Here is a 27,460-nt window from a genome sequence, read left to right as displayed (position 1 = left end):
TTCTTCTTCTTTTTTTTTTTTTTACTAGTTTCACAGAGATCATATAAAGACACATCATGCACTTGTCAACACTATTTTAGAAACTTGAAGATTTATACAAACATAGAGCACTTTTTCCTTCCACAGCAGAGTGCAAACCAGTTTGAAAAAGACATCCAGTTGAAACAGTGAATGTCTATTACCAAGCACAGAGAGAGAAACTGTCACCACAAGAAGTACAACATTCAGTAAACAACACCTTTAAAATAGAAGGAATAAAAGACTAAGATTTTGTACAAGACCCAACAATACCTGTATGTACAATGGGTGTACTTTGTATCAACTGACAAACTACTTCCTTTGACATCTTCTTTTATACGACCATCTTTTTTTGAGATTGATGACAAACTGAGCACTGGTTGAAAGCCCCGGTTTCCCTGTTTAAAATGCAGAAGTGCCACACAGGAAATGAAAAGGCACAGCTACATTTGATTGGAGTAGGAGGTGGGACCTCCAACCGGGCTGTACTCGGACGGCTGGCCAAGGTTTCCCTGGGTGTTGTAGCTCTCTGACTGGTCAAAGCTCCCCTGGTTGTAAGGCTGCTGGTTAAAGGTGCCAGCTTGTTTCTCAGATGCCCCGTCTGCAAGCCTTGAAGCGCCCTTGTGCCAACCAGTCTCCTTGAAGACAAACCAGATGTTGCCAGCCCATAGAACAAAGTTGAGGAACCCAAAGGCCTGGAGGGAAAGAGACAGAGAGAAAATATGTATTGCATTACATTTAATAAAGTAGAATTAAATAAACTTTATTTATTAAAGTAGACTTCAGTTAAGAATTTAATTATGTTCACCTCCAGTATCAGATAGGCAGAAGGGTTCAGCTTTGGCATGGTTTTATCCAACAGAACTCATCCTGTACAGTGCTTCATACAATAACCTGCTTAACTCCACCACAGTTACATATGGTGTACCTCAAGGCTCCATCCTAGGTCCTCTTTTCTTCTGCATGTTACCTTCAGGTAATATTATTCACAATTATGGGGTTCACTTTCCTTGCTATGCAGCTTGTTCTGCTGCAAGAATCCTAACCAGAACCAGAAAGTTTGATCACATCACTCCAGTTCTGATGTTTCTCCACTGGCTGCGCGTACACTAATGTTAAAGTACTCACCCTGACCTATAAAGCACTACACAGGCTAGCACCTGGTTACCTGTTTGACCATATACTCATCTACAACAGCACAAACTCCTATGTTCTTCAGATTCCTCTTACTTAAACTTTCCCGGAATTCTCACTGTGGTCCCTTCCTGAGGAACATCATATACATACATCATATAACTCATTACCTACTGGTTAATTCAACACCTTTGTTTTTAACCCTCTCTCTACAACCTGTTGGTTTTTCTGCCTTAGTAGTTAGTACATTTTATCTCTATCTACTATGTTTATTGATGTTTCTTAATAATCTATCAATTGTATTATTGTTAGTTCTGCTGTCGTTTTCATTGTCTATTAACTGTTTTCATTGTTTGTAAGGTTACTCTTGTGTCTTGCTTGCACTTTAACTAAATGTTGACTTGACTTAAGTATTACTTTATTCCCAATGTGTAACCTACCACTGAGGTGTTGAGTCCGGACCAGCGTGGTCCCTGCAAAGAGCCGCACTTGTTGGTCTGGACTTTGCAGGCAGAGATGAGGAGCTGCACCTCATCTGGATCAGTGGCTATTTTGACATCAGACAGAGCCTTAGCCCAAGCAGATGAACTGACCAGCCACACAAAGGAGAACACCACGGTCACAATAAAATCCTGATGGCATGTAAGAGAGAGCAGACAAACAGTACAGACATGGATAAGTCAAGCAACATAAAGGGAGCATGAGAAAACTATTATTTTGTCTGTACTATCCAAAAAATACTGTTGGTCGTATGATAACTGGCTTTGTACAGATTTACCTAGCATATTTGACATTAGAGAATAGAGATATAGATTTAATTCATTTGATTTAATTAACTTTTGTCCCAGGTCAGAGGCCACTGTACTCACAATGAGCGGTCCTCGATTGTTTTCGCGGTACTTGTTCTGAAAGAAGATGTAGATAATAGTGGCAAAGAGAGAATACAGGAAGGCAAAGACCGCAATGGTGACAAAGAACTCTGCTGAGGATGAATAGTCTCCAATGAGGAACAGGCGCTCCCTCCTCGTGGCTTCACACATGGGCGCTTCAAAGGACACCTGGTGCAACCTGACACACATACACACACACAGTGGGAGGCAAAAGTGTGAAATCCAAACACCCCAGCTTCACAAGTCCAAAACTGTGTTTGTAACTCTAATTAAGGTATATTTTGCCTAAGCTGGGCCTGGTAACTGTGTTACAGATTTTATTCTCATAGGAGTCCTTTGTGTCTTTAACTTTTGCCTGATTGTTGGTTAGAAAACTCTGAGTGCCTTAGATAATACTACAGTAAATTGAGAGTCTTATTTTTTGATCACTTTTGTCATCCTACATCAATATGGAGGCTGCACTGGAGACTAGGCCAGACCCCAGTATAAAGGCCAGCATGGAAACAAAAAATAAAATCTCTTTAACATAAAAAAAAAATCAACACCAACATGACCTGCAATAATGTCTGATTGAAGAGTTTTAAAAAAAACAGCATTTACTCTATAAGTATCAATTTGATTGGGATCATTATGGACTGTATTAGCGTTAGAGTTAACAGAGGTTCAGAAAATCCTGCCATCAAACTTTGACATGACTGTCAACTGACTGTCAAACATAGCCAATGATGCAAACAGGCTGAGATGAAGGCCGCTCACCTGAAAGGATAAGCAAAGTCGATGCCGATGCTGAGGTTGCTGCTGGCCTTCTCCATGCAGTCCACACTAACCCGCAGCTGCCCAGTGTAGCCCCCACACGTTGCAAATGCAAAAATCGAAAAGAGCTGCAAAGAGAAAAAAAAAAAAGAAAAGTAAAATCAAATATCTGCTATGGCAATGGCACTGCAATTGACTTGAATTGAGGTAATAAGCGATTTAATGCAAAGCTCAGTTACTGTACATTACAACATTATCTAGACCAAGCACCATATTTGCATGTACACAAAACACAGCTGTTTATCAGACACACGTTTCCCACACAGACCTTCTATATCTGATTCAACATATATACTGTTACTAAGGCAGCTACTGCGAGAACAGAAGTATCAGCCCTATGTTACCATCATGTTACAGTACTGTGCTGCTTTAGACATGTTCACTTGTCTACTATAGTGTTATAGTACTTCTCCAATTTAACACACAGATGCACAAACTTCACAATAGATGTGACGCTAAAACCCAAACTATACCTTTAATTTATGTTATGTTATTCAGTGCACATCCTCTCAGTTTGTGTACATGTGTCTCGTACATGCTGCCATTGCAACCTGATGAAATGTTGTCTCTCGTATTACGTACTGGAATTCAGTGTTGTTATATCACACAAAATTTATTCCACATACTAGAGTTCAAACTTTTTTTTCTGCAGACAGAAACAAAGAACAAATCCAGTCTTTTGATGTCAGGTCTCCCCTTTTGGGTGGGTGTTTTGTGGCTTGTAAAGTACCAGTCAAAAGATTGGACACGCTTTCCCATTCACATCAATGAGGAAGTGCAACTTTTTACTGGTACTGTATGTAAAGCAGAAAATCTGATAATTTAGTTTAGTGAAGTTTGAAAGCAGTAGTCGATGATTTTCAGTGTTTAAAGTTTAAAACTGTAACCAGAATGAATTTCTAGTAAAAATCCATATACATGAATAGTGAGAATCAGCAGATCCACCATTTTAACACTTTGCTTACGGACATCTCAACAATTTCTCTGCTGTGAAGCCAATTTAACTCCAGCTGATAGCATTTTAGCCACATCAGCACATGAACTACAATAGCTGCAGTGAGCGTGTAGGCTAAGCTGAATGAGGAGAGAAAGAGATCTCTGTGCTCCCTCCACTGACACCTGACAATGGTTTCATCCCCATGCTTGTTTTAAAAAATAGAAATACACTCTCTTAAGCATTTGCTCCATTAAAATTGTCCTTACAATAAAAGTGTTAACTCTCTAGGTACTCTGCACACATAAAGACAAATAGAAAATGTGAATTCTGAACATTTTGTATGTGTGCACACATCAAAAAATGGGTACATACAGCAGTGTGTATGTGTGTGTGTGTGTGTGTGTGTGTGTGTCTGTGTGTGTGTGTGTGTGTGTGTGTGTGTGTGTGTGTGTGTGTGTGTGTGTGCGTGCGTGCGTGCGTGCGTGCGTGCATGTAAATATCTTCAATCTCCCCACAAGATTCCCAAAAATCTGAGGAACATCAGCAGGGGAAGAAAGTTAATTGTAAACTTAGTAAAGGATATTAGCAGAAATTAGCATGAAAATGTACTTAAATTATCAAAAGTAAAAGTACTCATTAGGCAGCAGAATAGCCCTTTTCAGAGTGTTATATTACTGAAATATTATTACTGATGCATTAATGTTTGAGCAGCAACGCTAGAAAGATCATTATGAGGCCTAAAGGCTCCAGGTTTAATGTGTGTCAGTTGAGTTTGCGGTAATTTGATAAATTGCTAATTAGTTCAATCTGCCACTACATCACAATATACACTGAAATAAGAACCTTAAGGCAACCATGTATTACCCAATATTGTGGCCCCATGTTACAGGACCACAAGTTTAAATCGAAGTCTTCATTATTTCCATTTATCTCTTACATGTCACATACAGTATAACTCAAGTATTTTACAAACTAATTGCAAATTACACACGCACACATAAACCCATACACAGTGTGGGTGAGTGGAAGAAATGTGGTCATCAGCAGCCCACAGCTCATTTGTTGTGCCAGGGTCCTATTGAGGGTTCAGTATAATGTAGCATAAAAGAAAAAAACACATCTCTAAATTATACTTAAATATTGTACTTGAGTGAATGTACTTTCTCTTTCTGATCAACATTATAAATTATATTACATAATTAAATCAAATGATATGCAGGTCTATATTCTGAAAAGCAGAGACAATGGTACCTTAACAAGAAGCTCAATTCATTCAGAACACATCACTGAGAACAGAAGCTAAGAAATAAAGTGTCTGCTTGCTCTACGTATGATAATTAAACACTTTGTTTTAAAACTATTAAAACTACTGAGCCCCCTACTCCTTATTATTGTCACCATTAGATGCAATTTCTGAAGGTAATACAGTCTGTGGACAACACAGCTATTTTTTGGCCTAATGTCTGTATTAGTATGCCTCTTCTGCTAAATCTATATTAATGCAAAGTCAGCCTTCTTGTTAATTGAATGATTAATCAGACTCTCAGCTCTACAGTTGATTAAAAACATGGTTGAAATATTTGATTGCATAACAGGAAGAGACAAGCTGATTCATTATGGATACATTATAACATATAACATTATTATTCAACAGCAGCTGTTTCATATTTATATTTATATCTTTATTATATTATTAAACGTACCCACACGTGTTAAGGTTGTCATAACTTTCTTACCTGGACACTACAATTGAGACAATTTTGAGTGCAGCTCCATTGTTTCAGATTCAGAGAATGAGTGAGTTAAAGTATATTGGGATGCTCTCACTTCCTGCACACACACCACTCTCTACCAGTACTGTGATTAAATTAACCCATCACCTCTCCTGCTTACTCCAACAACACTGTGGCCTAAAGTGACATTACTATGGAGCTGTATGCAGAGTAGACGCTATGACTTTTATCTGCCTCATTTGACAAAGAGGAGAGGGAGATAATTAGCTCTTCTCTCACCACTCAGCTTTAAAAGTATTTTTTTAAATAGTATTTTTAATGACATGAAGCAAAGCAGTTGTGTGCAAGCGACTGGTAAAATTGACACAAAATACCTAATTAAAGTGTCTTCCATTTGATGCCTCTTTCACTGTGTTTAAAGTGGTTTGTTTAAATCATCATTCAGTTAAAAATGTCAACCAATTACGTAATAAGGATTTGCTGTTGTTATTTGTCGTACATTATAGAGAACTGAATACTTTTTAGGTTTTGGACTGTGGGTCGGACAAAACAAGCAATTTATAGACATTACACTGGCCTCTTTGGAATTATAATGGCCATTTTCACTATTCTCTTACATTTTATGGACAAACCCATTAATCAATAAATCAAGAAAACATTCTGTGGATGAAGTGATAAAGAAAAGATATGGATGATGAATGGAATTGGCTTCAAGCACTATTGAATAAAACATTTAGAAAAGCAACATTAGTTGAGATACCTTAATTTAATGCTAATACAATAGATTGTATGGCTCAGTTTCATTTCAGTGACTACACCTTCACCGTATGATGAGATGTGATGCATGCACATGTTGTGAGGTAATGGTTACAATACAAGTGAATTCAGGACCAACATGATGGTATCTCTTTTATTTTAATTTCAATACATTTGTGAAATACAATATAGAGTGATGTAAGAAACACATTCAAAGAGATACAGACAGGTGACTTATTAAAAGAAAAATGTGTACAGGCCTGAATGCTTGACCTCTACAATGAGGAGATCCAGTGGCTCTGTTAAGCTGTGAGGGGCATTATACTGGCATGGTTTTGGTCCTAAGAGGGAACGGTTGCTGCAAATAAATACAAAGTTCTTCTGAGTGATCACCTTCATCCTATGATGAAACATTTCTATCCTGATGGGAGTGGTCTTTCCAGGATGACAACACCCCCATCCATAGAGCATGAGAGATCACTGAATGGTTTGATGAGTATGACAACGATGTAGATCACATGCTGTGGCCTTTGTAGTCACCAGATGTAAAGCCAACTGAACACCTATGGAAGATTTTGGACCAACGTGTTATACAGTGCTCCCTACCACCATCAAAACAAGAAGAATTGTATTCATCCCTCCAGTAGAGTTCAGAGACTGTAGAATCAATGTCAACGTGACTGTCCGGGCAGTATGTGGTGGCTCACAAAGACACTTTATGTTGGTTTTTCCTTTAATTTGTCACCCACAAGTGGATACAAAATATTATTTAGAGACAATGTACAGTTGCTACAATACAGATAGCAACTGGTGAACATTTTTATATTTCTTATGAGTATTAAAAATGAATAGTAGATAAACAGGCCTCAAGTTATAATCAACAAACAAACATGCACATGAAGCAAACACGCATCCAACCCTCTAACACATACATCCTCTCCACCCTTAATATGCTCCCTCTCTCTGCAGTTCTCCATGTAACGCTTCTATAGCCTCAAGAGTTCTCACAACCATGATCACCATAATCAGACTTGACGCCTAGTTAGCACGAGCCTCCCCTCTCTTATATTACAGGCAGCTGGACATGCAGCTTGCCAGCAGCTGGGGAGGAGATGTCTTATTAATGACCTCTGGAGGGCGCTATTTAACACCTTCCAGCATTATTACATCGTTCAGTCATATTACAGCCATCCTGGGAATATGTTCTTCAATTACATGGGAATTAAGAATGTGTGTGCAAGTTTGTCTAATGAATGTGTTCACATTTATGTCTAAATATACGCTGAACATTGTGGTATTTGTTAAATATTTGCAAAAAATGTAAGGAAGCATAATGTCAAGGTGCCTGCTGTGTTTTTATCTCTCCTGATCAGCTGTTAACATTTGATTGTTGTTTAATTTAGTGTTTACTGTTTTTCAATGTTGCTTGATTTCACTGTTATGAAAGTGCTATGATAATGTTATTATTTGGTCTTCTGTCATCTTCTTTATGCATTCTTTAGATTAAAGAGACAACATCTTAGAAAAAATCAGACCAATCAGTCAGAGTTACTGCTGTGCTGCAAATGTGTCCCTCACTTCAACAGCACATAGGCTTTACTTCCACGCTAATAGAAGTTTAATATCAGTCATGCAAAAATGACACGCTCACTTCCTCTGCCTCCAGGATTCAAATAAATGCAACAGAAAATGTATGTATGCATATTTCTGGTAGCAAGGAAATCACAGTTTTATCAAGGCTTCCTGTGTGGCATGTTTATAGTGGCATATAAGATTACCCAGGGAAGACAGGATGCTCTAAGACTTTTCTCTTTCCACTTGGAGTGAATACTGTCACCTGTCTGTTCAATGGCCTGTTTTTCAGAACTGACTATTTCTTATACAACAGCTTCTCTGGATCTCAATGAACACCACATTAGGCCTGGTCTTACTGATTGCAGTGTGAGGTTACTTTGAAATCAAACAAGCAAATACAACTTTTCTTGTGGCAGAGGAAATCCTGATTTTTGTTGTTTAAAAGCACTTGTTGCCCAAGACATGTCAGCCATTAAACTCACCTCATGCCCAATCAGAAATATATTATCAGGTGGTTTATGCCACTTTGTGGCAAAATGCAGATTCTGAGTTTAGGATGAACTCTATGTAAAGTGCATTGACTGCTTGTTATTTTCAGATGAAGAGTGGTTCAGACCGAAAAAAACAACCACACTGAATCTGCAGTGAAGTCTCACCTTCTTGGGCACCATGTGTCTATACAGAGCTTACTGTAGGACTCAAAAGGAGATTTTCGTAACAACTTGTTTGAGAGAATTGGTTGATACTTACATCATAGCCTTATCACAGCTGATAAAGTAGCAGCAACATATTAGACCCACATGCACATAGTCAAAGAGATTTCTACAGATATAATCTGCAGTCTTTTCCTTCACATTAATACTAGATGGCTACTGTTGGATATTTTGGAGTGTATGATTTGAGCCTCCTCACAGGGGCATAATTGCACAATACCAGGTGATGCTTTGCAAAGGATAATCTGGGTCACATTGGTCTAAGCGCAATTTGGCAGAGTTAGATCAGCCCAAATAAAAAGCAAAATGCTGTATGATAAAGTGCGGCTTCCGGTCTCAGGTGGAGGCTGAATGCTGTTTACCTGGCTATCATGGGGCACAGCTGGGACCGTTGCGAGGAATCCCTTTAGTGAAGTGTTTTAAGTGATTCACTCCTTTTAGCTGCTTTTAATTGTGAGGCAGGATGGGGCCACAAACAAACACACACAGAATCATGCTCACACATCTGCACACACAAGTTAACCAATCAATGTAAATCATATGCAGCCAAAGATCTCATAAATACTGTACATGCAGACTGTGCTATGTGTTTATTCACACAAACAAATGGGAGAAGTGACCAAAAGAGCGGGAGAATAAATACTCCCTCTTAATTATCACAAACACCCCCGGATAAGCATCTCTCTCTCTCTCTCTCTGTTTGTCTATATACTGGCTCTCTCCTGCAGCTGCCTCCTCTCCCTGTGATTTTCGGCTCGTGTTTAGCCCCTCTCATTTCTGGCTGGGTCCTTTGAACAGGAGAGCATGGCATTGTGGAAGGAGGGTGGGTGCTAAGCCCCACGCCCCCATGTGTTTATCTGCCTCTCCCAGCTGGGCTCCTTAGGGAACAAGAGATAGAGAGAGAAGCCTGGGTACAGGAAAACACGAAACTGTCTGCGATGTAAACAAAGCACTGAAACATCTCCCTGTTTGCCCTCGTCTCTCGTGACCTACATGGCGTTGAAGAGTACGGCGCTAATAGAAAGACCGTAATTTGATTTTAAACCGATGTAGCTGTAACTTGAGCATTATCTGCAGATTGAAGTGATTGAACATGAATATGAGTTCAATAATTCTGTTTGGGGATGCCCTGGTGGCCTAATGGTTAAGACCCACACCATATAACCACAACATACCCTATATAACCCTAACCCTAACCCATTCCCAGCAGGGGGGATTGCATGTCACACCCTCTCTCCTTTCCCTTGTTTCCTGTGTCATTAAACTGACTCTCAAATAAAGGCAAAATGCCCAACATTTCTGAGCAGAATTTAATGTAGCGCTGACGGTGTTAGGGGCTCAGATGGAGACATGCACCATGGAAGAGTGGAGGCTGGCTGAGGATTATGAAACTGATCCAATGGCTTCAGGCTTGACTATCAGCAGTGAGACCTACTGTGCTATCCAGCACACACAGTCTCAATTGTGAAGAACAGGAAAAGAAGGGTGTAGTAAAAAAAGATGAACCAAGCAGAGAAAGAATGAAGATAATAAGTGGACAGAAAGACATGTAGGGAATTTTGAAGAAATGGTAGTTTAATTAGTAAAATGAATAATATTTGACTGTGAAATAGATACAATGAGAAAGGCAACAAGAGGAAAGTAGAGATGTGAGCTGGGAACAACAAATGGTAGAGCGGCTAAAACAAGAGGACCTGATAAGAGTGGTAGAGGAAGCGATGGATGGGGAGGGGAGAATCGCGTTAAGTGGCGGACGAGCTGAAAGGTGCATTCACTGATGAGCTGCACTTGACACACGCACACAGACACACAGACACACACACACACACAGACACACAAGCACACCGTCCACCTGCTCTATTCAAGTCGATAGGAATCATTGCGATGTCAAGTGGCTGCCTTAGGAGGGGAAAAATGCCTGAGATGTTCAGCCCCTCTCCCTGCCTAACTGAGAGGGAAAATAAATCTAGGACACTCTTTATGAGGACAGAAAGAAAGAGGAAGATGAAGTGAGACAGAGATTGAGAAAGGGAGGCCTATCTCTTTCAATTTGCCCCCACCCCCCCCCCCCCCCCCTCACCCACCCAACTACAATTAACTGATTTAAGAAAGGAAGGCAACCCTGAACTATCCTGTAAACTATACCAACTCATCATATGGAGTATGTGATTTTTTTTTTTTTTTTAATAATATTTTTTATTGATTTCACAGGTTATAACAAAGAGCCATTTACATCAGAAGGCTTATTTTCCATTTTTCTTCAACAACATACCCTTTCATTTCCCCACCCTACCCAGTCATCCACACTACACTTTCTACACCGTACAGATTACACTATAAACACCAAATTAAAAATAATACAATGCATAATGTAACAAATGATACAATGCATAATACAACATACAGTCAAAATGTCCATGAAGCGAATAAATTATTATTTTTGAGATAAGTTGAGAAGTGCACATCATCATCTGCACCATACATTCCAATGGAAACATAGGGAAAAGAATAAAAAACAAAACAAAACAAAACAAAACAAACAAAAATAGGGGGGGGGGGGGGGGGGGGGTCAGCAAGGAAATAAGGTGACAAGGTCAACTTGTACTCTAACAACCCTGAGGCATGCCAAAAGATAGTGCTGTTCAAAGGGGGTGCTCATTTATCTTCGAGAGTTTTTAATTCTCTTATGTATTCCAGTGTTGGATTCCAAACTAACTCAAATTTTTCAGGAGACCCTCTTAAATTGTATTTAATTTTTTCTAGATTGAGGAACATCATAAGGTCTTTAAGCCATGTGGACGCCGTGGGGGCAAGCGGTGACTTCCATCCTAGTAGTATTCTCCTCCTCGCTAATAAGGATGCAAAGGCAATAGTGTCCTTTGCCCACTTTCTAAAATTCTCATGATTTGGTATTACCCCAAAGATACCAACTTGGTGGCTTGGTGGTAATGTAACACTTAGAAACTTGGACAAATGACCAAAGATATCTGTCCAGTAATCATGAAGGCGAGGACAAGACCAAAACATGTGTGTCATGTCTGCTGGAGATAAATTACACCTGTTACAGGAGTCTGTGACATTAGGATATATTTTAGAAAGTTTAGAATTGGTAAAATAAGTGCGGTGAACCACCTTAAACTGTATTAAACTCAGCCTTGCACAAGAAGTACTCCCATTCACTCTGCTGAGTGCCTCCTCCCAGTCATTGTCAGCAATAGGGCAACCCAGCTCCTCCTCCCAGGTTTTTCTTATCTGATCAAGTGGGGTCTCTGTGAGCTGGGATATTGAAATATATATTCTGGAAATGAGGCCTTTTTGACTAGCAGGAATGTCTAAAATTGAATCGACAGCAGAATCAGGTGGGGAGTTTGGAAAGATTGAATTATTCAGCTTGGCAAAGTTACGGATCTGGAAATAACGAAAAAGATGTGACTGTGGGAGATTGAACCTTTCACAGAGTCTGCCAAAGCTATTAAAGGAATTATCAGTGTAGAGATCCCTTAGATTTGTAAGGCCTGCCCTTCGCCAAAAGGAGAAGGCTGCATCTACACTGGGGGGAAGAAAAAGGTGATTGTTGCAAATGGGGCTATGGTTGGATGCCCCCTTGAGTCCAAAAGTTAGTCTAAATTGAGACCAGATCCTTAAAGTAGTAATAACGATAGGGTTGGCTGTGTATTGGGTTGACTGAATGGGTAGCTTAGATGTGAGCAAAGCTAAAAGTGAAGTGGAGGGACATGAACTAGCCTCGATCTCACACCAATTTAGCGTCGGCGCCTGAACCCAAAGGATCATTTTTTGTATGTTGGCCGCCCAATAATAATTTCTCAAGTTTGGGAGCGCTAATCCACCAGCTGATCTGTCTCTTTGTAAAAACCCACGTTTGATCCTGGGGGTCCCATTTTTCCATATAAAGGAGGAGATCAATTTGTCAACTGTACTAAAGTATGATTTTGGCAAAAAAATGGGCAGACACTGAAAAAGATACAAAAACCGTGGGAGCACATTCATTTTTATACAATTTATCCTACCTGCAATTGTTAAATGCAGACCATTCCACTTTTCCAAATCTAGTTTAATCTGTTGCATTAAAGGTAGAAAATTATTTTTGTAAATGGCTGATAAATGTTGATAGATATTCACCCCTAAGTATCTAAAGGTGTTTCCAGACAGCTTAAAGGGAAGGTCTCCATCAGTAATGTGTGGGGTTGGGTTGTTTACCAAGAAACATTCACTTTTTGAGTAATTCAGTTTATAACCTGAAAAGGTTCCAAATGTATCTAATAGTTTGATTATGCGAGGGATCGTGGTTAATGGATCAGAAATAAACAACAATAAATCATCGGCATAAAGTGAAAGTATATGTTTGGTGCCACCTCTAGTAATCCCCTGATTATAGCTAGTTGATTTGAGTGCTATAGACAATGGTTCAATTGCCACAGCAAATAACAGGGGACTCAGGGGACACCCCTGACGAGTGGACCTGGAGAGTGTAAAGTATTGAGATCTCATTCCATTTGTATTCACTGAAGCTTTAGGTGAGGTATATAGTAACTTTATCCATGAGATGTATTTGGAACCCATACCAAATCTGTTTAGAACATCAAACAGGTACTCCCACTCCACCCTGTCAAATGCTTTCTCAGCATCTAGTGAGACCACCACTTCTGATGTCTCAACAGGAGCTGAGGATAAAAGGATATTAAGAAGTCTGCGAATATTTGAGAAGGAATGGCGATTTTTCATAAATCCGGTCTGGTCTGACGATATGATGTCCAGCAAAACAGGTTCCAATCTCAGTGCAAGTATTTTAGCTAGAATCTTATAGTCATTATTCAAGAGTGAGATAGGCCTGTAGGAGCCACACTCAACACTGTCTTTGTTTGGTTTCAACAATAAGGTTATGGAGGCCTCTGTGAGGGTTTTAGGTAAGGTTCCCTGATCCAAAGAGTCATTAAACATTTTAAGAAGAAGAGGGCTTAGTTTATCAATGAACTTTTTATAAAATTCTATCGGATATCCATCCGGGCCAGGGGCTTTGCTGCTTTGCATTAGTTTAATTGCATCAGTAATTTCACTAATTTTCAGAGGTTGATCCATATAACTTGCTTTGCCAGTAGCAATGGATGGGAATTCCAAATTATCAAGAAATTCTGTCCTATATGTGTCAGTGTTAAAAGCTTCAGAAGTGTATAGTTTAGAGTAGTAATTTGTAAAGGTATCATTGATGACAGACGGAAGCACTGTAATTTCTCCTGAAAAAGTTCTAATTTGTTTAATTTGTTGAGATGCTGTTCGACTCCTGAGCTGGTGAGCCAACAGCCGTCCTGCTTTCTCACCATGCTCATACAAAAGTCCGCGTGAGTGCAATAGTAGTTTTTCGGTCTCATGTGTTGTAAATAGATTATATTCCATTTGTAGATTTTGTCTGTCTTTTATAAGTTCTGGGGATGGTGATACTGATAGTTTATTATCCAGATGTTTAATACTTTCCATTAGCTGCTCTTGTTTTTGTTTTTTATATTTATTTATGCTCGCAGAGTACGATATAATCTCTCCCCGAATAACCACTTTAAATGTTTCCCAAAGCAAAGAAGGAGATATGGAATCTGAATCGTTATTTATAAGAAAATTATCAATTGCTGCAGAAATCATACAATTAAATGCATTATCGTTAAGCAGTGCAGAATTTAACCTCCAGGGAGGGCGTGTTTTTTGTAAGAGTGCAAAAGAAAGGTCAAGAAGTAGTGGTGCATGATCCGATATGACTAAGGCTGAGTATTCCGTGTGATTAACAGCTGGAAGGAAATCATTACTAATGAAAAAGTAATCTATTCGTGAGAAACTATTATGAACATGGGAATAAAATGAAAATTGCTTTTTATCAGGGTAGAGGAATCGCCATGGGTCCACACTTCCTATGTGGTTCATGAAAGATGAGAAGGCTTTGGCCATTTTAGATGGAGCGTGCTGTCTGGAGGAGGATCTGTCCAGAATCGGGTCCAATGCACAGTTAAGGTCACCCCCCAAAATTAATTTATAACAGCTCAAATCTGGAAGAGACGATATCAACTTTGTAACAAACGCTTCATCATCCCAATTGGGCGCATACAAGTTTACAAGAGTGACTGCTTCATTGTTAAGAGAGCCTGTAACTATAATGAATCGGCCTTGATTATCAGCTATTGTATTAGATGGGGTAAACTGAACTTTTTTATGGAATACAATAGCTGCACCCCGTGCTTTACTGCTAAAATTGGAGTGGAAACATTGACCAATCCATGATGCCCTCAATCTGTGATGATCTTTAGTGATCAGATGGGTCTCCTGTAGGAAAGCTACATCGGTTTTTAAGTGTCTTAAATGAGATACAATTCTGCCCCTCTTGACTGGGCTATTAAGGCCTTTAACATTCCAGGATACAAACCTCAGGCTTGCTCCTTTGTCTTTTATTATGTTACTCATATGTAATGGTCAGAGGTATGTAAAATAGTGACACTGCCTTGACATGAGAAGAGGAAAGCAGGGGAAGGGGAGGGAGAAAAAAAAAAAAAAAAAACCACATATATACCAACAACTGTAGTGAGGACACAACTACCCACCCCCTCCCAATCACACACATAAGTATCCACCCACCCACCCATTCCCCTCCCAGAAAACCCCCCCATATTAAACTCTCAGAACGGAGAGTGTGCAACATGAATGCAACATCTAACATTCCTAAGCATGTTCTCAGAACTAGAACTAGCAGCAGGATTATCCAAAATATGCCACTTCCAGATGGCATGAGCTACTTCTCTACTACTTGAGTCAGGGGGCTCCTATTTAAAGTAATGAATTATGTGACGCTGAGAATTAACACCAAAATAAGATCGGTAGAGAGATAGTGGCCTAATAGGCATGTACCCTTTTATAGGCTATTATTAACGGCTTATTGTATGTATAAAGAATAACAAATTAAAACGATAGGTCTATGATAAGATAGGATCCAGGTCGTCACAAATCTTTAAAAAAAAAAAAAAAAAAAAAAAAAAAAAAAAAAAAAATACTTACAACAGCGCCTTATCAGTCCAAATTAACACAAAATTCTAGCTTGCTGGCTGTAACAAGACCGGTCTCTTCTCCATTGCAGCCTATTCGTCAGGGATGTTGACGCGCTGGTCATAGAAGTTCTGGGCTTTTTGAGGCGAATCGAAGTAGTAGTCCTGGTCATGGAATGAAACGTGAAGACGGGCCGGGTGCAGCAGGCGAAACTTTATTCCTTTCAGATACAGTGAATTTTTAATGGGATTAAATGACGCTCGTTGTTTGGTCAGTTCAGCACTGATATCCGGGTAGACTCTCAGTTCAGAATCACGGTAAGTCATCTTATGTTTCCTGGCCCATCTCAGGACTTTCTCTTTATCTTGGTAACGGAGAAATTTCACGATGAAGGCTCTCGGCTTCTCTGCATTAGGCCTACTGTCCCCCGATTTGCGGAAGGAGCGATGAGCTCTCTCTATCTCAGGGGGGCTATCAAAGACTTCGGAGCCAGTCACCGTCATCAGCAAGTCCGACATAAACGTAATCGGGTCCTGGCCCTTCTCACTCTCCTCGGGCACGTTGATAATTCTCAGATTCGAACGTCTGGATCTATTTTCGAGATCGTCAACTTTGTCCAGAAGTTTACCGCATTGAGATTGAAGCGTTTTGATGGTAGTCTCCATCTCGTTGATTTTCCCAAAGTTCTCCCCAGCCAAAACTTCTGTTTGAGTGAGACGGCCATTAAATGATGACACCTGTTGTCCCAGAGAGTCTACCGATGACCTAAGGGATTCTGTTGACTCGCGAATCAAAACTGCCACATCAGTCTTGAAGCTTTCACGCTGATCATTGAGTAGAGCCTCTAGGTCGCTTTTGGTAACCGGGCCGTCTTCATTTTTGCTAGCCCAGTCAGCAGCCTTGGCCATGTTAGCTAACTTAGCCGAAACGCTAGCTCGAGCTCCTTGTTTCTGCTTGCTCATTAGGCCTATTTCTTAATACTTTCATGTAAAGTATCTGTAAATGTCCAATTGCCAGTCAACCAAAAGAGAAGAAATGGGATATTAAGGTCGTTCAGCTTAAAAATATGAAAGTTTAGTCGGAGCCCCCTTTCGCACGTCTGCTCACTAACTCGTCATGCCGCGTGTCGGAGTATGTGATTTTATATTTATAATTTTTAGGTGTGGGGTACTGGATTAGCTATTAACGTAGCCGCTAACAACTCAACGTCGGAATGACCGTCGGATAATCCAGATGTATCATGTGAGTTCATGTTGTATGAACAATGAATGAAGGCTAATGTAACTGCAGCAACTACTACTTTGCGGTATATATATAATTTTAAGAAAAAATACTATATCAGGATATATATTGTTATCGGGATATAAAATTACCTATATCGGGATATAAAATTTAGTCCATATCGCACAGCACTAATTGGCGCCATGGATTAACCCTTATGGCTGCATAGGGATCAACTACCGTGGCAAATTAGCAGCTAACTAAAGTAGCTGCTTGTTCATCTGCATGTGAGAGACAGTGGATTGCTGTCTATTTATTATGTGTACATGCTAGCAAACAAGAAAACTAAGTGCAATGGTCATCTAATGGACTATCATGAGACCAGTCAGTCAATTCACTTTGATGATTGACCGTATTTATTAAAACCACCATAGTACACAGAGAAGTTAAGGCAGATGGAAGAGTACTAGAGACTAGTGACATTCCCGCAGGCAATGACCTATATGGCTGACTGAATTGGACTTTTTGGTGACCAGCTAGAAAAATCTATAAATGTCCATGGACCCAGCATAACATTTCTGCTTTTAATCCATTTTGAGAGAATATATTAGAGGATTATGGCAAACATGTCTAAGTGGTGTAACCATAAAAACTGTGTACCAAATAATTTAACTATAATAATAGTTTAAAAATAATAATTTTACAATTGTTCCATTTAATATATATCATTCTTTTGTGGTGGACATTTTCAGGTGCATTCAGTCTTACTTTTGGTTTTAAAAAAATGGTGCAAATAAATAAAACCAACAAAAATACAAAATGTACATTTTAACAAACCTAATGCTGCTTTTAAACCATTTTTTGAGATATTTTTGAATTGTTCATCTTGCTAACCCTTATTTGTCACTGACCCATAAGCAACAGTGTTGACAACTCCTACAAAGCAATCAAAGCATTTCAGGACATGATACCTATCTTTACCTTAAAAAATAAAATCATACTATGTAATCATAAAATCATGAGTAATACATATTCATTACTGCAGATAAATAGCTAGCTAGTTTGGTAAAATGGCAAGTTGCCCTGAAACTATCTCTATGCAGTTAGGTTAATCAGAGCCAAGTGTGAGAAATGATCTATGTAACAGGTTATGTACAATTTGTTTGGGCAGTTCAGGATGTGACATAATGCTACAAATTTGGCAAGACCTCTGGTCAGAAAATTCCATTACAGCATGAAAAAAGACCAAGTTTGGAATTTACTAAAACATGTTGAAGGAAACAACTGGATCCAAGATCAATAACAAAAACTGAACAACGGAGGCCTGAATTGGGCACTTAGGGAGATGGAGAGAGCGTTAGTGAGAATTGCACAGAGCCTTTTCTCGATCTAATTGCCGAAGAGCTAATAATGGACTTCACAAATGCTGCTATTGTGGAATTTGGGTGAACTGTTAAACAACTACAGTCTCCAAATTCAAAACAAGAAATGTAAAAAAAAAACCTCTTAAATCCATGCCAAGGGTATTGTTGATGTTGTACCTCTAATTCCAATGTGAGAAAAACACTCTGAGAAAAATTTTAACCAACCACAGAAGTAAGTGAGATAATAAATTCCTTTGTGTGCCTCATGTTATCATTTCTCTTCTGCTTTGGTGCACTCTGCTGTCTTTAGGCTGGTGATCTTAGTTCATGTGATATGCTCCTGTGCTCGTAGAAACCTGTGTGTGATGATAAAATTGTATTCATGCCTGTGTAATCATACCGCATTTTCATTCATTTATATGTCCATGTTTGTGCATGGCTGCACGTGTGCCTCCGAATGTGTGTAACCTCGCTGTGTCTGCGTTTGTTTATCGGAGGACCTAGATGTGAACAGGCAATGTACTGTATAGCCTATGGTATGTGAATGAAGAGTAAAAAATATCTCACTCTCTCCACTCAGGCAGAAGCATTAGCCACACTCCACACACACATGCAGTCTGACTTGCTCTCGCTGCTTCGGTCCACCAGCGTAAAAACATGAACAATTTTATAGCAAAAAACGACAAATGCACATCAGAAAAGGCAGGGGGGCAAACAGAGAGATGCACATTTGAACTGAACTTTGACACACCAGTGATAGATAAATATATATGACATCATGACATACTGGTCTTGAAATATGAAACATAGCTATGATCTTTGATTTTTAATTTAATTTAAGGATCACTTGTTCTTCCTCCTTCTCACTGAGCAGATGTGGTAACTCTCCAGTATGGATCTTAGCTGCTACATTAGACAGAAAACCCTGCTACTGTACGGACAACAGATACACAAAGAAGCGACATCCATCTAAAAGCGGTCTGATCTTTGCTTCAGGAGTGGCACCACAGAACAAAATCAGGAGCTCATTTAGCGGCGGCTAATCCCTCTGTGCACAGGGAGCGCTCTGTGCTATGAACAGCTCACATTCATCTTTCCCCCTCATCTCTCTGTTTTCTCTCTCTCTGTAAGCTTGACTGACCACAAGCAGGCAGAAAATCTTCATTTATTTTTGTAACACTGACCCTTCTTGGTGCTCCTCTTCTCCCGATGGGGTTTCCATGGCTACTTAGTCAGGTGACCTAGCTGGAACCCAGCCCCTGTGCCCTGTGGGGACAGTCACTGCACTTATTAAGCTGGGGGCACCCAACAGAAATGTAATACAACTCCACTGTGTGTGTGTGTGTGTGTGTGTGTGTGCGTCTTTAGAAGAATCTGAAGATGAAGAAATCATCCTCAGCCATGTCAATTCCTCACCCTTCACTACAATGAGGGAATATTAGAGGTCCAGGTTGAGGACCAGGGCTCAGTGTAAGGGTTAAATGAATGTAGTATTAATGTAATAATGGATGTGAATGTAGGTCATATAGGATTTGGAGCCTCCATTGTAGAAGCAGCTATTCAGATTTGTTGCCAGGGAATCTCTGCCTGTCATGGTGGCAAGCCAAAAACCATAAAGAAAGCTGAAAATGGAGACCTACAGTATAGGACCATTGGACTCTTTAGTCAGCAGGCAGACAGCTATGAGAGGAACAGAAGGACTTCAGCCTTTGTGGTTGTTACCACTAAACCATCACTCAGTGGAGGCTTCTCTCATCTTTATGGAGGAGGTGGGAAAAACATGCATCTTCCAGACAGACAGTCAATGTTTCAGACAGTGTTAAAGGATAGGTCTGGGTTTTTTCAGGTCTGTTTTAATACAATACTGACATGCCCTACATGTGGAATATATCTTGGTTGCAGTAATGATTCCTATTGACTATACTGACCCTGAAGCTATTCTTCTGGAATGCAACTACACATAAGAGATGGGAGACAAAATCCACGGCCCTCATTCTGTGCAAAAATACATTCAAAGCACTGAAGCTAATATGATGCTTTAGCAGTCTCTATCTTCTGTTTAAAAAGATCTCCCCTTTTGTTTCTGTAGAATAGTTTTTCCCTGAGCCTTGACAGAAGGATACATTCTGATAACAATGTTGAAGTTTGGTATCTTCAAAGTTTAACCTTTACTAAACTTTGAAGTGATTTCATTTTTGGATTCAGATTTGATAGCTTTGCAGTCAGTGTTTTTGGACACAAAAACATCTCAAAGTCGATCTCTACTTGTTAACCAGATCGCCTGGATTTGCTTCTGCCTCTGCATGAAAGATAGAGCTGAAAAAACATAAAGTAATGTGTGTGAATTTTTATTTCATGCTGTATAATGAATTTTTAAAAAATTCTGTAATAGTTTTATCATTTAATAATTTACATAAAAAATAACAAACATTAGTGCTTATTAAAAATAAGCTATACTGTATCTGAAATCAATTGTTTCTACAAAAAAAAAAACCTTTTATAAACAATTTGATTTGTATATGTTGAAAAGAGAGATTAATATGATCTGACATGTCTGCTGCATGTAAGCATGCACTGTTTCAGTGACTCTACGGTCTAGTCAGTGTGTATCTACATACTCTCTCAACAGAGTATGTGTTTGGGATGTCTTGTTTGAGCAGACATGTCCTCCAACAGGAGAAGACAGGTTAACCTTTCCTCGTCTGAGTCACAGATGGCGGACCTTCGTCTTCAGGGCCAAGAGAAAGACAGAGGTCCAGCTCTGACCTGATGGGTCAGGAAAGGCCACGTCAGATCCAGGTGCTCACCAGCTACCACAACCCCACAAAGCTTATTCTAAAACCACATCAGTGGAAATGATTCAGTGTTCTGAACAGTTCTTAGTCATTTGTAAAGTAACTACACCAACGTCTGTGTTCAAAGGCTCAAACTCCTGCAATGAGTGAACGACTACTATAACCCTCAACCAGTGATTTTGAATGAGTGAAAATGATCATGTCTGTATTTATTTGTTTGCTTTAAGTTTTGTTTATTTGTTGGACTATGGAAATAAATCATTTTCTAACATGCAAACATGGTGCTGTAGGCCTAAATGGATGTTGTCCCTATTTGGGGACTACCCTGATAATGGCTATGGACATCTCAACGTTGAGCCTTGCAGAAACAAAATGTGCATAAACAGCAGAGTATCAGTCATACTCATGAGTCAGGTAGGAATACCTTAGAGTTATAAGATTTATTTGATTAGCATATCAAACATCAGGAGTGGGTTTGCGATAAAAAAAATTAAAAAAGAGTGATGATCTTTTGTGCAAATGTTGCACATTACAGCACACAGTCTTGGTTGATTTACATTTAAAATTCCAAACCTTCTATCAATACTATTAAAATATAGACATATATTAACTAAATAAGCATCTTATTCTGTATAATGCTATATGCGTCCTTGCAGAGTTGAATGAAGGGAGGACACCAGACATAACAATGATCTAATATCTGACATTACAGACTGTCAGACTTTGTAAACTATATTCACTGATAGATAAAGGTTGACAGATATCAATAACTGCAGAGCATATTGAACAATTATTATGAAACACATTTTTTGTTGTTGTTTTGCATAGATTATACCTGTTACAATATGACACTGATTTACAGAAAAGCCAATGATGTTTTTGGTGCTCTAATTTATCTACTTAACCAAAGCAGACACTGTGATATGTATATTTAAACCTAACAGCAGTCTCTAGAAGCGTTCAAATAGGTTTTCCTCTATACTCACGGCCCCTTGTCATAAGGAACTTAAGTATTTCAGTGCCGAAAAACAGATCTTTGACCTGGCAAGTCTCATGTGATATCTGTCAGCAGCTGTCGCCACTCTCTCTACATCACCCTCTGTTCACTCTTTCACTTGTTTTCCTTTAGTGTGTGTGTGAGCGCATGGATGCATGCCTGTGTGTGTGTGTGTGTGTGTGTGCCTGTGCCCCTGCACAAATCTTTTTTATGAACATTGTGCAGTAGTCTGTCAAAGCTTGCACTGTAACCCATTAATAGTGTGATAGGTCAATGAAGAAATAACACAAAATGTGTGTGAGAGAGAAAGCGAGAGAGCTAAAAAGAGAAACAAGAAAAAAATGAAGTGAGAGAGATTTTTTTTTTTCAAAGATGAGATGCATCTAATTTTGTCAGTCCCACTGCTTTTCTGATCTGTTTAATCTGTGGTGTCTTTTACCCATAGGACGCTTTGCTGTATTTGCATAACTACACATTAATTTTGGCCCATCTCACCCAATTTCCCAATGAAAATAAATAGTGTCATTTGAGTGTTTGGAGATTAAAGTCCTTATCAGAGCAGGATTTTAATTTTAAGCTTATTTAAGATCAACCCAGTAATAGGTTTTTATCACAGTAGCCAACATACTGTAGATTAATGGAAGATTTGTCTTCAATAGCGTTTGCCTGCAGTAGCAAATATAGTAATGTAGCATCTGCATGTGTATTTTTTTTGTTTGCCAGTTTGACTGTCCTTTACTTTCAAGGACATAGAGAGCTTTGTAAAGAGGACAACTGGAAATAATGCTGATTTTCATTATTGATTCATCTCAACAACAACTAGTGATAGATCGTCTTTATGTATATGCATGTAGTGCTAAGTGTCACTATGAATTTTGATAATCTTACAAAACAGCACCCTTATATTCATATTCAGTTATTCTTCTGTATTAATTGATGCTCTATGACAGTTTAACATATAATGTTTTATTTCTTGCTGGGCCGTTCTCCTCTATTGCTACTACTCTATTACTAACTGGGTGAAACTGGGTGATCTTTAGCGGAAGAGTTGCACAATCAGAGATAATAACTGGATTGTTATCAAAAGTGTGTCCTGGAAATTTTTTATGTATTTATTTTATATTGTAGAATACACTGGGCAGCTCAATTAATTGATGAAACCCTTGTGAGTCACATAACATTTTTTTTCTTCTTTTTTTTAGGGCACATGAATATCTAGCACACACAAGCACACACTGACACACACCCTACAGTAAAGTCCTGAGGATGACATCACAGGACAGTGGGTCAAGTCCTTTGTTTTGGATGAGGGGAGGACCCTTACTGATAAATGACACTTGTGATTCACTCATTGTTTGTGATACATCAGCTTGAGTTTTGCTGCGGAAAACAGCCAATGACTGAGTCAATACAGTACTGTAAAACTGCACTGTTTGACATGATATGACAGCCATGACGACGCTTCGGTGCATTAAAAAAATGCATGTGTATCATTTGCATCATGTGCTCAATCAACTGTACAATTTTGCTCTCTTTCTCCTTCCATCGCTCTTGCACACAAACACACACACACACACACACACACACACACACACACACACACACACACACACACTCACAAACATGCAGTGAAGAGTTTGGGCACATCTCAAAGGACAGCTTCTGCATGAGTTGGTCCATGGTGGAAAGGAGGGGACCTTACAGCTGTTTGGAGCAGAATATGCCAGCAACTTACAGTGTGCCAAACAGGCCAAGAGCCTACATGCATGCAAACACACACACACGCACGCGCACGCACACACACACACACACACACACACACACACACACACTGAGCCATAAAGCCATCCTCTAGAATCTCCTGCAGACATGGCTGATTATGAATGTGTCTCATCCTTCTGCAGACCCAGTGCTGACTGAAGATGCAGGAAACCCGCTTGTCTCCAGCAATTATCTCGACTAACGTTAACACAACCTTTAAACAACCTTATGTTTGTCTACATGACCAATCAGCCACACAGTGAAGGGTTCATTATTATTAGCAAAGTAAATGTCAATCGCTACCCCAACAAAAGCCTTTACTGCCTGGAGACAAAAACAAACCAAACTGACAATCGTGTTTCCACTGGTGTCATAATGTGCAAAGAAATTCACTCCAGGCCTTTTTGATAATGAAGCATGATTGTTGTGAACACACAAAATACTGTGGCTGATACTGTTTTCATGGTTTTACACTGACTTTTCATGAGTGGTTAAGGTGTCAGTCTAACAGCTGAATGTATTTAAGGTTGAAGAGAAGTTGCTGTTTGAATGCATCTAAAAAAAACTACAAAAAACCAAACGCGTCATATTCAAGAAACATTTAAGGGTCCTATAGCTCCAAATGGCTGTTGTGTTTGATCTGAGAGTAAGTCACAAACATTTGGAGTAATTCACATGCTTATATATCTATATCAAGTCACACATTTTGACTATTTAATTATGCTTATTTTGAACTTATTTTAATAATAGGCTAGTTAAATTAGTTGGCAACAATACACCTTCGCAATACTATACCTATATTTTCAAATGAATAAATTACTTTGGGGTTAGAGATTCATGATGTGTGTTACCCCTTGTTTAAGTTGCTCTCTGCAGTTTTACGCATAGACAGTAAAAACTGAGCTACATGCTACTTTGGAGCACTCTGTCTAATGAGAATTCTCCAAACTGCTATGAAAACGACATCAGATGTAACATCTGCACCTGTCAGAGTCTCCTGAGGCAGAAGCACAACTGAGCTGGAGTCTAATTGAGAGCCAAATAAGGCAGAAAAAGTGAGATAATTTTGACAGCAACTGTGCTGTAGCTGAAGCTGCATTGAGATCACGGAGATTCCTTTCCATGCTGTTATCAGAGGGAAACATCCTAACTACAACCGCACCACTGCTACAGAATAAATCAGAATTCTTAAGTCATAATTTGAATTGTTTGTATTTTTATGAGCCCACCGGCCAGCAGAGAAGTTGGAAAAGTCTCCCTTTCTTGAAGAGCGCGTGAGGAAGAAAAGAAAAGGCACAGCAAGGAAAAGGTCACTTTTATAATAGTGTCGGTTAGTGTTCACGTGTTTGTGTGAGAGGGTGAGGAGGAACATTTCTAAATTAATTGTAGCTTGCATAAGATTGTGTGATTACATCTGAGTGAACACTACCAGGTGATCAGTAGATCACAGGACGGTGTGCAGCCATGCTCAATCGCACATGCTGCCCTCTGCCACACACACAGAGCAACAAGAAGACACACAGAGGGAGCAATGACAGCATGTTATCTTCATCATACAGATGGTGCTTTAGATCATCTGCTTGGTCTTTGGCTCTGGCCCACAAATATCACAGTGAATCTGGTCACACACGAACAGCCAAGAGGGATGTACTCTGGAACGCACCTCAGTGATAGACATCTGTCTTATCTCAACTAAAATGTCACATGTTTTCTGATGATAGAGTTTGAATGAGGTTCTCCCTTCGCATGTCAAAGTAGAAAAAAATCCCAAAAAACATTGTTTTTATTTGGACAGGATTTTTTCATGGAGCAGAGATGTGCACTACTGCTTGAGGATTCTCTGCATGTTTGTGGGCATTTATAAAAGTGGTAAAGAACACACACACACACACACACACACACACACACACACACACACACACACACACACACACACACATCCTATCTATGCAGAAGCTGAACACCCTCATGGCTACAGTAATTTCTCTAAACTCACATCAAAGAAAATCACTTATCTCTTTTTGCCTCAAGGCCTCTCTGCACTGTACAATAAACAAGAGACTACAAAACGACACCCAGACAGAAAGAAGTAGTGAAGCTTTGATTCAGTAAAAGCTAAGACACCCATTTTCTTCATTGCGGATTCCTGTTATCATTTCACACTTGGGTTAAATGGGGGCATTTTTTCTGGACTGGCGCAAAAGCGCACGGGAGGCACAGCATCTCCAAAATACGCATGATTGAAAAGCTACACAGCGGTTTCTGCTGGCATGTAGTTCTCACGAAGCCACACATCCTTACATAAACTTGAGCCGTTTAGTCACGGTGAAACGGATCATTGCCGAACTGATGGCGGGTAAGGTAACATAACATTCAGTCGCAACAGCCCAGCAGATGCGGTGAAGTTCAAGTTGCACCAGTGAGATACTGATATCTAAAGTCAAAACCAGATATCTGGATACCTGAGAAATGTGAGCATCATTGCTTTGTAAATCACATTCATCATATTGAATGCATACAGACATACATGCATATATACACACATCCTACATTATATAATCCATTAGTGTATTAACAGTGCATGACTAAGTTACTGAAAGAAAGAAAAAAAAAGAAACGTAACTCACCCATTCCAAAACACGGATAAATCCCAGAGGTAGTTTAAGCACTTGAAATGTCCCCACAGATGCAAGCTGCGTAAGGACACAGACCAATTAACGACACATTAGCCAATTTAGCAGATAATTACACATTTCTCAGAGTCAAAATGTTCTTGCTATACGTTGATGTACTGACCTGATTAGCGGTGTCCATGTCTGCAGTGGACCACTTTCTTTCTGACTTGTTTGATTAGATGTAAACAATCTCAAACCGCAAGCCAAGACCCGATAGATGTGAAGCGCGTAACAGTCAGGGGCTCTCGGCTCTGATTCCGACTCCAGTCGGAAAAAGCCGAACCCTCTTCGGTGGTTTTGTTGAGGAACGGAGTTTGTTTTACCATAGAGACAGGCAGGGATTGGCCACAGAAAACAGGAGTGACGCCTTCTTTTTTTTGCTATTGGAGGGAACTTGTGTGTTATTTAATCAGTGTGACTTGTTCAATTTGTCTTTTACCTCCTATCTTGCTGAGGATATGTTCAAAATGAGGCCAGATTTAGTCTCGAGTAAAATCAAGTTTTATTCTTTCATTCAGATTAGGTGTCTATATTAATGTGAGGTTCACATGTCATGCGTAAAAAATTAATTAGTTGTATAACGTCAAGTAAATTGCTAGTTTCTGCTCATTACAGCTGCAGGTATAGTCTGCTTTATATAATATTATAAAATAGCTCAATAGAGAATATTCAATATAAGTTTATTATGAAAATAAACTTTATTTATTCAGACATTACCAAAAGGACAAAAAACCCCCCCAAAAAACATTTATCGTGAGCATGTTTTTCTTTAGGCCTGCATGTGTGTAAACAGTGTTATCATGGCTAAGATAGGCTAACATGTTGAGGGTTAAGGCTCAGACTGGGTCACTGCACTCTGGTTTGGACTGGCTTTAGATGGGCTTTGGTCTACAGGTGAGGCGTCCCCTCTATAAGGAGTCAGGTTGGCCACCTCCTGAATTGAAGCAGTTGTGCTTCCTCTTCCACATAAGAGCATTTCAAAGTTGCTGTAATCATCTCTCTTCAAGCGACAATAGTTTTAGCATTTGTCCAAAAAAAGG

The 27,460-nt window shown here is 39.4% G+C and overlaps 1 protein-coding gene across 1 annotated transcript; it reads right to left on the bottom strand.

The window, feature by feature from the left end:
- Positions 1-461: 461 nt before the first annotated feature.
- On the bottom strand, positions 462-26,559 carry synpra (synaptoporin a). The gene is made up of 6 exons (XM_062416101.1): positions 26,542-26,559; positions 26,373-26,438; positions 2,799-2,923; positions 2,022-2,220; positions 1,593-1,784; positions 462-713 (listed from the first exon to the last, which is right to left on the bottom strand). Exons 1-6 carry the CDS (start codon positions 26,557-26,559, stop codon positions 462-464), a joined length of 852 nt encoding a protein of 283 aa, XP_062272085.1.
- Between the last annotated feature and the right edge of the window lie 901 nt (positions 26,560-27,460).

Source organism: Scomber scombrus, chromosome 3, assembly GCF_963691925.1.
Source record: "Scomber scombrus chromosome 3, fScoSco1.1, whole genome shotgun sequence".
NCBI classification, from domain to species: Eukaryota; Metazoa; Chordata; class Actinopteri; order Scombriformes; family Scombridae; genus Scomber; species Scomber scombrus.
This window is presented reverse-complemented; position numbering and strand designations above follow the sequence as displayed.

Coding starts and splice junctions, on each gene's coding strand:
- synpra (XM_062416101.1), bottom strand. Junction 2,924..26,372: donor TTATCCGTGTTTTGGAATGG/GTGAGTTACGTT, acceptor TTCTCTTTGCAG/CTCTTTTCGATTTTTGCATT. Junction 1,785..2,021: donor ACAATCGAGGACCGCTCATT/GTGAGTACAGTG, acceptor ACATGCCATCAG/GATTTTATTGTGACCGTGGT.